General features: G+C 54.7%; 1 protein-coding gene across 1 annotated transcript; it reads right to left on the bottom strand.

Moving 5' to 3' along the window:
- Positions 1–1,063: 1,063 nt before the first annotated feature.
- Positions 1,064–11,476, bottom strand: PMM1 (phosphomannomutase 1). Its single transcript, XM_031057762.1, has 7 exons — positions 11,432–11,476; positions 10,905–11,042; positions 10,646–10,737; positions 8,387–8,486; positions 7,516–7,591; positions 4,754–4,869; positions 1,064–3,999 (listed from the first exon to the last, which is right to left on the bottom strand). Exons 1-7 carry the CDS (start codon positions 11,474–11,476, stop codon positions 3,877–3,879), a joined length of 690 nt encoding a protein of 229 aa, XP_030913622.1. The 3' UTR covers positions 1,064–3,876.
- Positions 11,477–11,672: the final 196 nt, after the last annotated feature.

Raw genomic sequence — 11,672 nt, forward strand, 5'->3', positions numbered from 1 at the left:
GAGCACAGCCACCTCCTCCCCAGCCCCTCGGTGTAGGCAGGGTCTTGTATACAAAGCACAAACTTTGGTTTTGGTCTTTTCTGCCATACCCTGGCCATGTGGGCTCCCACAGCCCCAGGGAGCGACAGGGCAGAGGGCACTGGGATAGGGACAACATGCACTGGGCTGTCTTGAGCTCACCCCAGGGAAACAGTGCTGATGCTCCAGGAATTACCAGCATCTTAAGGGGTTCACAGCAGGGCTGGGGACAGTGGGGTGCCAGCAGGTCCTCCCAAGCAGAGCAGGAGGGGATAGGCAGCTCCCAGAGCACCGTGCCAGCAGGAGCTGCTGGCACTGCTGGTGCTCAGCATGGATGGAGAGAAGAGGGGCGTTTGCCACCTTTTTTGCTGTTGCTGTTGCCAACAGGGCTAAGTGGGGAGAGGAGCAGAGCAAGGCTGGTGCCACACAGGACAGCCGGGCCCTGCGGATTCAGCAGAACCATGCTGGTGCGGGGATTGCCCCAGGACCCTCCAGCCCATCTCACTGCCAACCCAAAGCCTGGCTCTCCCAGGGGCTGTGGCAACTGTGGCTCAGGCTGCAGGCATCCCCAGGACATGCAGTCAGCTTGGCCAAGGCAAACTGTTGGTTTTTTTTTTTTTTTTGAAATAAACTAAAACCCTAGACTTGTTGGTGTTTTTACAACTCTGGTGTGGTTCCCGCCTGTCTGACCATGTGTCAACCTTTGTAACATTGGCAATAAACCATTAAAAGTGACTTTCCCATGCGCCCTGCCCATCCCGGCTCTTTGTGCTGTGTGCATGTGACTCTCCCAAGTAAAGTGCCTGGAGCACCCAAGAATTGATCCAGACATCAGAAAGGACTCACCCACAGTGTGTCTCCGAGGGGGCTGGAGATGCTCCCCACTGTGGGGCTGGGACAGGAGGCTGCTGCTCACTGGAGGGGTGACCAGAAGTGGGGCTGGTCCCCATTGCTGTGGGAACTTCGAAGTGTGTCTTGCCTGTTGTGTGGCTGCCCTTCACCCAGCACAGCCCAGCACTAAGCACACACTGCCTCCAGCTGCTGCGTGTTGTGGCTTTAATAGGACTGATTTTAATTTTTTAACATATACATCTATGTATTTAAATGTATTTCTCATATAACAGTTGTCATCAGCCAGACAGGAGCTGCCCATCTCACACTGATATGGATCCACACACCAAGACAGTCCCAGGCGTGGGGCCTGCCACGTCTGCTTGCTCACATCCATGGGGAGAAACCCCACTGAGGCTGTGGGCACCCACCAGGAGAGGAGCACCATGGCAAAGGGGCCTCAGGGACAGGCATGAAATGCCTTTCCCTTCAAAGGTGCAGGTCACCTCAGCCCCCAAGGCCACCAGAGTGCCCCACCCCTCAGGGCCAGACCCTGCTCTTCACCCATCACTAAGCTCACTACAGGTCCTGCTGGCTCTCAATAGACTCACAGGAAAAATAAATTCCCCAAGACTCACACATAACCTGATCCACAGTGAAACAGAGAGGAAGGAATCACAAAACACAATTCCTCCATGAAGGTTGCAGTGGAGGGCCAAAACAGGTGACCTGTGAAAAGGGTATCCTGCATACAAGCTTCTCCGACAGGTCCTCTTCTCCCATACCGAAATCTTCCCTGGGTAGAAGGAGGAATTTGTGGATTTGCTGGGGATTTCTGGATGCTGGCAGACCGCTGTGCTCATGCAAATGTGCTGCATCAGAGATCTGATGTGTTGTAGTTAGGAGGTGCTGTCAGGTGGAGGAGACAGTACCCCACCAGCACCGGTCCTGCAGCATCCCTGCTCCTGGGACCAGGCAGCAGTGCCACAGGCCACTAGGGACTCTGCCCATGGCAACGTGGGGACACAGCCCTGCCCTGGTCTAGAAGCACCAGTGTCTCTCGCCTGAGGAGGATGGTGGTGCCTTGGTAGGTGGCAGTAGCCAGCTGAGAAACTCCTCTCTGCAGTCCAGCTGCCAGTGGAAAATGGAGAGCCACGATGAGGAAACTAGGAACAGAAGAAAAAAGGGAGAGAAAACAGGACCAAGAGAGGGGGTAGTGCCATAACCAGCAGGGATGGGGTAAGAAAGGTTCCTGGGAAACAATGGGGGAGGGTTTGCAGAAACCTCCAACATTCTCCAGGTGCACAAACCCCAGATCTGTGTACCTTGGGGAGCTCCAAGCAGGACATCTCCCTGGAGGGGATCCCTGAGCTCCTTTTGAGCACCAAGTTGTGACAAGTGTCACCATTGTGGCCACACACCACAAGGCAACTGCCAGGAATAAGACAATGTGAGGGGGAAGGTCAAAGGCTGAAGGAGAGATGTGGGTTTGCAACCCACAAAGACCCAGGGAGAGGAAGAGGACATAGGACAATTGCACTGGACATCCTGTCTCCCTAAAGGTGAGCCTGTAAACTGGGTGTGTGGGATGAGATGGGGAAGAGCAAGCTTGGAGAGCACTGCTGAGCTCTGTGAACCAGGTATGGCTGGTGCTGGGCCCTGCTGGAAATGCCTCTGGCAGCAGGATGGAAAGCTGAGTACTGGGGAAGCAAGGGGACTTGGTTTGCTATGAATGCCCTGGGTAAGGTTTTATAAGGACACATCTATCTCTCTTATGAGGAGAGACTGTGGGAGCTGGGCCTGTTTAGTCCAGAGAAGAGAAGACTGAGGATCTCATTAATGCATATAAACATCTCAAAGGCAGATGCCAAGAGCATGGTGCCAGATTTTCTTTGGTGGTGCTCACCAAGAGGATGATGAGCAATGCCCATAAACTAAAACACAAGGCTCCACTTCAACATGAGGAAGAACTTCTTTACACTGAGGGTGGCAGAGCACTGGAACAGGCTGCCCAGGGAGACTAGGGAGTCTCCCCTTCTGGAGACATTCAAGACCCACCTGGACACATTCCTGTCACCTGCTCAAGGTGACCCTGCCTTGGCAGGAGGGTTGGACTAGATGATTTCCAGAGGTCCCCTGCAACCCTAACATTTCTGTGATTCTGTGATGCCCAATGGATACAGGAGTGGGAAGACCACTGGAAATCCTTCTACTCCAAACTGTTCCATAGCATGAAGTGCCAGGATCCTCCAGCTGTGCCAGATAAGGTCTGACTTGAAAATATAGAATAATATAGATAAGAAACCCTGGTGTTTTCTGTAAGCTAAAGAGAAGAATTGGTTTCTTTATGCACCCGAGCAAAGCTCAGAGCAGCAGCCCAGCCATGTTAAAGCCATCGTTCCCAGGTCATCTGCAGGGAGGGACTGGCACACTGTGGCACTGAGGGGAAGGACACGGTGACCTGTCCATTAGAAAGCACCACAGTGCAACAAGCTGGGATCTCTGCTACTCCTTCCTACCACAGGCTTGGAGCAAACAGCTTTCCTGGCCTCCTGCCTCAGAGCAGTTCTGGTGAATGCCCCGAGCCTCAGCAGCCCCAGCCTCTCTGGCCAAGGTGCAAGGGGGACAGAAAGGTGAGCCACATGTTCCCTCATGCACGAGTGTTACGAGAAAGTGAGCGGAAAAGGAGAGGAGAGGAGAGAGAGTGCAGGATGGACACACACTCACTCTTTGGCCCTTTCAAATGCTTTCTGACCACAAAAGCATCTGCATCACCACCCACCACAGCTGAACTGTCAAGAGAGGAGATTCTCTGGCGAGGAGGGTCTGGTGCCATGACCCCCAGCCGCACAGGGGAAGCTGCTCAGCCAAGGCCCCTCCTGCCACCCACCCACACTCACGTGCTACATCCTGACCAGCTCTGTCAAGTGGTTTTTTAGTCTACCCTGAGCAGATTCCTCAAATGAAGGTGCTTTTCCTGGTGGGGGGAGAGGGTGGGACTGGGGCAGGGCTGCAGGCAGCGGGCAGTCAGCACTCATTGGCTCTTTCTGGAAAGAAGATTTCGCGACATCGCTGCACCGTGTCCTGGGGGGACTGGACACTGTGTCCCACAGTGCGGGGATCGTCATAGATTTCATAATCGTTCCCTCCCTGCAGGGGAATAGAAAATAGGGACAGCATTAGCAGGGTCTGGCCAGAACAACCTCATCCATGAATCCACATTTTGCTCTGTCCCACGGGAAGCTGGGCTGGGAGCCAGAGGCTGGGCAGGCAGGGGCTTGGTGGGCAGGGGCAGGCAGGGCTTTGCTGGCCCAGGGGGGCAGAAGAGGCTGGGCTGGGAGCTCTGCTCGCTCCCTCTTGTGTCAGGGAAGGAGCATAGAAAAGATGGGCAAAGTCCAGGAGCCTGGGTTAACCCCTGCCCTGTCTGTGGAGGGGCTAGCAGAAGGTAGGATGGGCACATTTGGGGAGCAGGGGCTGCCAGCATCTGGGAAGAGCTGAGTGGATGACCAAGCTGATCTACAGCAGTAAGGAAGCATCATCATCCTCCACTGCTCTGAAGGGAAGGTGAAGCTGTTCCTGCTGTTGAGGAGTCCTCTCCTAAGTGCTGGGAGCTTGTGTTCTGGGTCATGCAGGCCGCAGCAGTGGCTGCTGTTCTCCCTAGGGTGCTGGGGTAAGAGAAAGCATGCTAAGGTGGACTTGCTTCCCAGCACAGTGAATCCAAGATAATTTCCCCACTAGGCAGCAGAGCCATCACAAGAGCACCCCACAGCACAGGGCAGCATCTTCCCCCCTCACACCACTAAAGGTCTGTGCTGTCACCAGTGGGACCGTGGGACCCACAGGACCCATGATGGAGCAGCAGGAGAGAAAGCAGCCACATGTGGGGCGAGTGGGGCATACTCACAGGAGTTGTCTCGTTCCCAAAGAAGTGGATGGTGTCAAATCTCTCATCATCGAGCACATTGAGGCAGTAGCGCTTGTCCCAGCCCTCTGGGAACACATCAAAGCTGATCATGCCACCTGCCAGGAGAAGGGAGGGATCAGGAACGTTGCTGGGAGCTGGCAGGGGGTCCCCCCACCCTGGGATGGGCAGGAGGATGGGAAGGGGCTGGATGTCTGGGGGGAGCCCCCTCCCCAAACAGCAGCCATGAAAAGCAGCTATGCCTTGGTGTTCCTCTTGGCACATGGTTAGGACAGTGGCAGAGGCTGTTCCTATGACAACAGGCTGCAGTGACATCAGCATGGCTGGGGTGACATTAGCACAGCTTCCCTGCAGGCAAGCAGGAACCAGAGGGTTCTTCCCAAGAGAGGCATCTTTTGGGGGGCAGATTTTGGCTCATGCCTTGCAGGTAGCACCAGCACATTCTGTGTCCCAACAGGTGACAGTGACCTTGGAGACTGGCATCAAACTCTCCTAGGCTCCTGCTAGACATCCCTGGCCCTTCTAAAACCACTCTTTTGATGTTCCTTACCTGTGCAGGGACTGGGGTCTCCTGCAGGCTGTCTCTGCCACTGAGCAAGGACCTTGCTGTGGAGGTACCACCATGGAGACACCACCCACTGACATACTCAGGGCATGATCCTGACCTGTGACCTCTTGACACAAGCGTTTAGTGAGGGCTGCCAACATCTGGAGAGGCACCAAGTCACATGTGACCAATACAGAGTGGCAAGGGAGCTTTCCCAGAGAACATGTATGTTGACATGGACACCCATGGCCACCAAGGGTTAACAAACTTCCCAGCCCTTGCTCTTAGGCCAGGCAGAGTTTACCCCAGCACTTTGCTGCTTTTTGGGGGTGCTTGGAGACAGCACCTTCCCCATCCTCTCAAGTTCCCCACTGTGTCCACAGGCTGCAGAGAGACCCTTGTCCCAGCACAAAGACAGGAGACAAGCTCTTCCCAAAATGTAGCCTGCAACTCAGGGCACATGCATGCTTAGGTCTCACTCAGAGCCAGAGGAACAGGGATTTGAGCTGGAATGTGAGACCTCCTGCCAGTCAGCTTGTCTTCTCCAGGCAACCTAGTGGAGTATCCATGAGAAATCCCGGACTTTCACACCCTCCTTCTTAAATGATAATCCTGCCTCTCTAAGGAAGAGGGTGAGGACACATGCACCTCCCCTTCCCAGATGTTTGGAGTGTCCCTGTGGGTTTGGGATCCTGAACCTAGCCTCCTTGGAGCCTGAGAAGATGGGGATGGAGCCTATATGTTCCCCAGAGAAACTGGACAGGGCACTGTGATAAGGATGGGAGCAAGCTCAGGGGAGGCTTGCAGCAGGATCCACCATCAGAGCAGGAGCTAAACTTGGTGACATCCTCTTTTTTTGCATCCAAAGCCATTTACCTGTAAAAACCACTACCTTTCACTGCATTCTAGCTCTCTAAACAGAGCTGGGCAGCAGGAAGGGGTTCCTGATGCCAGCTGGAGCAGGTAAGAAATCAAAGGGTGAAGAGGTGGTGGGAACCAGCCACCACTGTTACTGCCCTAGGTAGAGCAGGGGCCTGGGAGGCTGCAGGGAGACCTCCCACCACCTCTGGGCCTTGAATCCTCCACAGCCAGAAGGCACATGGAGCCAGCCTGGCAGAAGAGCTGTGTTTCTGCATGCCCTTTTTTCAGATGCCTGACCTGAGACACCCCACATTTTCTTTGTGGAGGTGCAGGGGCCCCACTGCCCCCCTTCATGTTTTTATACAACAGGCCTGGGCTTTTCATGGCAGCTTCCCAAAGCCCAAGGAGAAAGGCCCATTGTCCAGCTCTCACACCCTGTGCCTGAGGGCACACAGCAGCAGGGACCTCGTCTTTCTCTGCTCTGACAAGTGGTGTGTGCCACTGCTGTGGGCAGCACAGGATGCCCCTGGCAGGATGCTGAAGGCAAGCAAAGGCTCTCAGAGAAAAGCTCTTGGAGGATCAGAGGGCCTGGGGTGTCACCCACTGCCTCAGCCTCACCCTCACTCCCCCCTTGCCCTTTGGCTGGGCTGCCACATGGAACCTTCCAATCCTGCAGAGGATCCTCTTCTAGCATCACCCCCACAAATTACACACCCTCATTTTTCTCCCTATCTTGGCCAGACACCCAGGATTTCTCAAGCCCTTCCTTCAGCTCTGCACCTTTGGTAAGCTGGCTGTCAGAACCATCTCAAGAAGCAGCCCCACAAAAGCCCATGGCAGGGAGCTGCAACCTCCTTACTCCTTGTCAGCTCACCCTCCAGGAAGAAAGATGTTTTCCTTGCAGCTAATTGTCCCAAAAAAACCCCAGAGCCAAGACATGCATTAGTCTCCTGTCCCATTCCTAGAGAAGAGTGCGTGTGCGTGGGGCTCTGCTGGCTGCCCTGCTGCTGATGCTTGAGCCAGAACAGATCCCCTGGGCAGAAGTGGGCTCCACTGGCTGAGACTGAGGCAGGGATAATGCCACAGGATGGAAACCTGGCTGGCTGGCTGATTCCCAGGGAGGGAAGTCAGCAACATGGCTTACTCTTTGCATGGATGCAGATGTCATGGATGCAAACGTGACTCTCCTGTGGCAGCTCTCCAGGACTAAAATCTCCTTCTGCTCTTCCCAGGGTTTCCAGACACTCAGAGAGAACAGCTGGGGTACCTGCTCCCTTTCACAGAATTTTATGGGAAACATGAAAAAGGCAAAGCCAAGGAAGCCCTCCCTGCTCACCTCGAGAGAAGCGCAGGCCTTTGCCAGCAAATTCCCTCTGCAGGGCTGCCACGAACTTCTCCCGAATCCGCTCCTTCTGTGCAGGACAAGGAGGGAAGGGAAGAGGGTTTGAATAATTAGGTGTTGACAGTCTCCCAGAAACCACCATAACCTGTCTGCTGGGCAACTCTGCTCCCTCCCCACCTGCACTGGGCCCCAGTGCCATGCCATTTAGCCAGCTTCCACCAGTCCTGCCCAGTGTCCAAGCAGGCCACCAGCTCACTCCACCGGGAGAAGCAGATCCCAGGTCTTCCCAGGCAATAAAATGCAACTGCTTCAGTTTCCCACAGCCCAGCTCATAACCCAAACCCTCCAGCTTTGCTTAAAAGTCATGCAAAGACCAGCTGATCCCTCAACCTCAAGAAAGCTTCTCCAGGCAGAAACTGGTATGAGCATGGGCCACATCCTCCAGAGAGACTGGCCCAGCAGATCTGCCATGGCCCTCCCAGTTTGGAAAAGCCCATTAGCTCCAGCTCTTTTGGGGCTGGGGAAGTGGGAGAGAGAATACAGCTGCTGGGCCATCTCTGGGTACTGTAAATGAGGAAACATGTTGTTAAATAACTGCCTCATTCCGCAGGGCTCTTCCACAGCACAGGGAATCCTGCTGGCCACCCCCTTGCATTGGTGGTCCCTAATGAAATCAAGTTTCTTCCATCCATCTATGTCTTCCCTTGGGTTTCCTGGCTCCCAGCCTGTCTCCCCCATGTTGCACATGCACAGCTTGAAGCTGGGCCTCCCTTCTCCTCGGGAATGGGGGGAGCATGTAAGATCTGAGATCTGGGGTCCTGCCAAACTGGCTAAGGGGAGGCTGGGCCAGGTCTGGCCCTTCTACCTTGTCCAGCTCGGAGAACTCGATTCGCTCCTCCGGGGTGCAGCTGCGACCGATGGGGGAGATGTTCAACATCCCATTGCGAAACTCAATGAAGGTCCCTCTGCGGGTGGGCAAGGGCACAAGGTTACTGGGGCAGGGGAGAAAAACAACATTCTCCTTTCCAGGAGAATGGCTGCTTAGTGAGGCTCTGCAAGAACATGCAGGACGAGAGAAGCCATGCCCATTCCCGAGTGCTTCACAACAGGCATGGATCAGGCACCAACAATTGCTTAAGGTCCCAGGGAGCTCACAGTTTTATAGAAAGAGACTGTGAGAGAAGAGAAACAAACAGTCTCCCCGTGCCCTGGGGATAGGCTGGAAGCAATGAGCTTAGGGGAGATGACAGATAACATTTTCTAATGTTGTGATAACTGCAAGGACAGCTATTGACTGGCCTGGACCAGCTGCCTGATGAGGCTGTGGCACCTCTACGCCATGAGGCTCTTAAGGAATGCTGGGTGAGCTGGGTGAAGCCGGCAGTACCTTGGGGCACTGGGATGGCCCAGGTCAGTGTAAGTCGCTGTTGATGTCTGGCAGCAGGCTGAGGAGCAATCAGTGGCTCCTCAAGGGACACAAATCAGAGTCTTTGTATCTCCTTCTTGACCCCTGCACCTTTGACTGCAGCTCTTATCTAAGCCTGCACAGACAGGATCCAGCTCCTGCTTGCCACCCTCACCTTGTGCTGGGGTCACTTCTCGGCCGCTTCCTCAGTGGGGTGGCTGAAAGCACTGAGCTGGCAGAAAACTGCTCCCTTCTTTCATCTCTGGTAAAAACCCAGGTACTTCTGTTTGCTTATCGAAGGGTCAGCTATACCAGCACTGGTGGGGCAGAAGCAACAGGGGATGGCAGCCCTGTCACTGTGAAAATAGATTGAAATGCTTGTGCTGGAGAGGAGATCCCCTCCTCTGTCCAGCTGAGGACCCCCAAGCTTATTGTCCCTCCCAGCCCTGCCTGCTGTTTCTCTGTGATAAAGTGCTTACCACCCTGAGTGTGGAGGAAAAGCTCTCCCCCTCCTATCTCCTGACACAGCGAGGAACATCATGGAATGGCCACACAGGCAGCCATGCCTGCAGCCCAGGAGCAGCATCTCTGTGGCACCGAGGGTTTGGCGGCTCACACCCCAGGCCAGGACTCAGGAGATGTGGGTTAAAGTCCCTGCTTTGCTAGAAATCCCATAAAGCTAAATCCACAGAGCTCTACTTGGGAGCTGAAACTCCACCAAGGCTGTTGGGTAACCAGACAGCAATGAGGCAACCAAACAGCCTTGAGGGCTCTGGGTCCCAGCCCGTGCTTTCGGGGGCCTTGTTCTGCCAGCAGTCCTGGCCCCCCCCACTGGTCCTTGTACTGCCACGTGGTGACTCATAACAAACAACTAATCTGGATCACAGTTTAGCAACTCCTACCAGAATAATTTCACCTGCTTGTGTTCACTGTACAAACACAGGGGGAGAGTAGGAAAAAAATCAGCCATGGCAAGGGGAGGGCAGAGCTGCTGCTCCCAACAGCTCTGGGTCTGAGGTAAGGTTTGACCCTGCAACCAGGCTGGTTTAACTGCAGGCTGCCTCCTGCTCCCCCCTTCCACCTTCATGCCATCAATTCTCTCTCTTTTCTGTGCTAACAGAGTGAGCTGATCCAATGGAAGACAACCCTCTCTTGTCCTGGTAGTGGCCTGGTTTTCCTTCAGCAGAGGTGTACCAACCCAGCTCACCCTCTGGCTGCTGGATCTTAAGGGGAAGAGCAGAGAGGAACACAGGGTAGGGAGCAGAGCAGGGCCAGCCAGCAACACTGGATTAGAAACAGTGTGAAAATGTGTGCTCAGGGGCTGGACTTCCCATCTTAAGATCCATTGTTTGCCAGGTTGGAAACATGTGCTACCAGTGGTGCCTGATGCCCTGACCAGTAACAAGCTGGTACCATTGTCCCAGATGAGATATACACGGTGGTTGCACCCTGCTTCCCAGGGAGGAAAATCCAAGGGGCAAAAGAGCAGGCATTTTGCTAAAACATTGTGCAGACTCTTCAGAACAAACACACTCCGCCATTATCTGCCCAAGGTGCCCAGCTCAGGGAAACAGTGATCCTACACAGTGCCTCTGGATGCTAAGATAAAACCTGGAGCAAGAGAAGCCCTGTGGATCAGCTCTGTTTAGGAGAGATCTGGAGCTCAGCTCCATAGAAATCAGTGTCATGACTTGCACTCGTGCACGCTTGAGCCGTTACCGTTTCTTGGGCAGCTTCAGCAGTGCCATGTAGTTGAGACAGAAGTTGATCAGATCCTGCAGCAGCTCCTCCCCCAGGTGGTCCTGAATGGCCTGCAGAAAGAGAAGGGCAAGTGGCAATGCCTGACTTCCCATGAAGCCCACCTGGAAGAGGCAGCAACTGGGGAGAAGAGGCTGCCCATCTGCCTGGGTAGGGCAGGTGCTGCTCCCCACGGTGCACAGGGCAGGAGAGCCATGGCTGCAAAGGGAGCTGGACTCACCTGCTTGGAGACCAGCTGCCCATTCTTGTATTGCACTGTGCCGTTCTCTGCGAAGACGTAGTCAAATTTATCAATGACTGAGAGGGGAGGAAAAAAAGAGGAAACATTACTACTGCTGGGGAAAAGCGGCAAAAAGGACTGGGATCAGGACTGAGTGAGCTTCTTGCTTCCTTAGTACTGTGCTCTGCAAAGGGCCACTGGCCATCCCACGCTCCTTGCTTCCCGCAGAGTGGATGAGGAGATTATCTTTTGCTCACGGGTGGGGAGGTGACGCATGCAGAGGGAAACGACCTGACTGAGGTCACGGGCTGAATCAGTTGCAGGACGAAGATAAAGGTTCACAAATGTTTGGCTTTCAACTACATACGTGCTACTCCGCTCTCTGCTGTGCCCTCCCCACGGCCAGGCTGCTGGGGTGATGTGGTTACTGGTTATCTAACTCCAGCCCCCCCTGCCACCCAGACACGCAGCACTGGCGACTCAGCAATCAGCCTCAGCCGGGAATTTCTCGGCCTCCCTGCACTAACGGAGTGGGAGGCAGAGCTTGGAGCCCAGTGGCGCTTGTCATCCATGCCGGAGAAGGAGAACACGGAGGAGGAGGCAGGCGCTGCTTCCTCGCCTCGTGAGGAAGAACCTGCGGGGACCCCACCACGGAGCAGCAGCGAGGCGAAAATTGCCAGCAGGGCGTGAAGCTGCCAGAGCTCCGAGGCAGCTCGTACAAAACGAGCCGGCAGCCTAGGACTGGAGCCGGCAGCATGGATCGGAGCC

This window comes from Geospiza fortis, unplaced genomic scaffold (assembly GCF_000277835.1).
Source record: "Geospiza fortis unplaced genomic scaffold, GeoFor_1.0 scaffold173, whole genome shotgun sequence".
In the NCBI taxonomy this organism is placed as follows: domain Eukaryota; kingdom Metazoa; phylum Chordata; class Aves; order Passeriformes; family Thraupidae; genus Geospiza; species Geospiza fortis.